The sequence below is a fragment of the Eurytemora carolleeae genome, unplaced genomic scaffold, assembly GCF_000591075.1.
Source record: "Eurytemora carolleeae unplaced genomic scaffold, Eaff_2.0 scaffold58, whole genome shotgun sequence".
Classification (NCBI taxonomy): Eukaryota; Metazoa; Arthropoda; class Copepoda; order Calanoida; family Temoridae; genus Eurytemora; species Eurytemora carolleeae.
The window spans coordinates 476,932-478,876 of record NW_019396025.1 but is presented as its reverse complement, the minus strand read 5'-3'; the positions used below and the strand labels follow the sequence as shown (position 1 = coordinate 478,876).

The following is a 1,945-nucleotide window of genomic DNA, read 5'->3' as shown; positions in this document are numbered from 1 at the left end:
CCCCCTATCATTAAAATAACTCCTCCACATCCAATATGATTTAATGATTTACCCTTGGAAGATTGGTATTCCAGGGTTCTCTACCTGGTTCTGATAATTAATAATGGCGTCTTGAAGCCGTCGCTCTACTTCTTGAAACTCAGCTCTTTTCAATTCTTCTTTCAGCATCTTCTCCTTCTCCTTCTTCTCCTCTTCCAGCCTCATTCCTTCCTTCTGTCTTTCAGTTAGCACTTCCTTCTTCTCCTAAACATTAATCAATTTTAGTTAAGAAAAAGTGTGCGAAACTAATATACGATCATGGATCCAAGGAGCAAAAAATCGACCAAAAAACGTTAAAAAATAACTGTTGAAAAATCAGTGATTATTTCCCATCCCATCCCATCCCATCCCATCCCATCCCATCCCATCCCATCCCATCCCATCCCATCCCATCCCATCCCATCCCATCCCATCCCATCCTGAATTTTAGAGAAAGCTTTAGGCTCCATTAACCAGCGTGGAGGTTCAATTCCCGATTGTGCAATTGGTTTTCAGCCCGGATCTAATTTTAATTAATTTTGACATCTGATATAATAATTATAAAGAATTCTTTAAAGGTTAACAAACCTCGCTATTTTTGTTAATTGCATCCTTGAGAGTTTCTCCTTTCTTCTTGATCATCTCCTCCTTCCTCTCCCTCTTCTCTTCTGCCATGACCTCCTTCATCCTCTTGTTCTCCGCCAACTGGGCTTCTCTTAGTTCCTTCTGTCCCTCCAGCATGTTATCCATCCTACACAAATACAAAGTTTGAGAAGATATAAAGTGAAAAATATTACTTTGGACTTTATTTGTCATGTCTTCGAAACCCTAAATTCGGGAAAAAGCATCCATTTTCAAAATTAGTTACGAATATTCACAAAAAAGACTTAACAAGTCTGACCATAATTCTGAAATGTCCCAAACATGAATGGGCAAATAAAAGAGGCTTGAGTTAAAATTATATTGCCGGAATTTTTTGGCATATTTCTGGTAATAATAAAAATTGATATTTTTTAAAAATTCTAAAACTGTTTGGAGGAAATAAGACTAAAGATTTATTGAATAAATCTTCAAGGTTTAGCTCCTCCAGATATTGATCTTTGAGATTTATACTATTCACTACTGTAATCTTAAATGTAGCAAATCCTGTGATCTCAGATTCAGGAATAACAATTGATAATCGACAAAATTTTGTCTCAAACAAAGACCCCCCCCCCCCCCTACAAAGAAGACATTTTAACTTAATTCTGAAAAAAGTTCTAAAAATAAATGTTACCAAGATTTCGCGGGCTTTTTCAGCAGCTTCTTCTTCAGTAATAGGTCCAGCAAGAGGGTTCCAAGGAGTGGGGGTCTCAAGACAGGGACCAATCTAGAATTTTTGAGTTACATTTTATATATCACAACTTTTTTTGATAACCGTTTTGATCAGATTCATGATTCAAGACGTACATGTACAAACACGGGGTTTAAACTGCAGTACACTTACAGTACAATCTAGAATTAATAACAATTATAATAAGCCGCAAATATCTAACCATTGAGGACGTATTATTTATCATTATGCCTCGGGTACCCTCATCAATATTAAATCATACCACCCAAATAAATCGGATTGTTTGCAAACTTACTAATGAAGAAAAAAATCATTTTTGTTGAAAATAAATAATATAAAAGTGTATTTTCTTGAAGAATTACTTACATTATCATCATCGTTCTCCACAAATATCCCCGGAAGAGTATCAAACGTCCAGAATCGACGGTAAGCCCGGTCCCGACCAAGACAGTGAACATACACCTAAAAACATAGAAACCGGTTCTAGGATGGCAAACGTTTTATTGTTTGATACTAGTTTGGATCAAACTAGATTTCAAGAATAATTATTTGACTTGGAATTAGGGGTGTATATTATCCTAAAAACCATTCCCA

At 35.8% G+C, this 1,945-nt stretch overlaps 1 protein-coding gene across 1 annotated transcript in view; it reads right to left on the bottom strand.

Moving 5' to 3' along the window:
* The window catches only part of LOC111707744 (bromodomain adjacent to zinc finger domain protein 1A), a gene marked incomplete at its 5' end in the record, with an annotated part of 21,275 nt that overhangs the window by 8,458 nt on the left and 10,872 nt on the right, over nt 1–1,945 (bottom strand). The window contains 1 exon segment of the mRNA XM_023480915.1: nt 607–769. Coding sequence (XP_023336683.1) covers nt 607–769 — 163 coding nt within the window.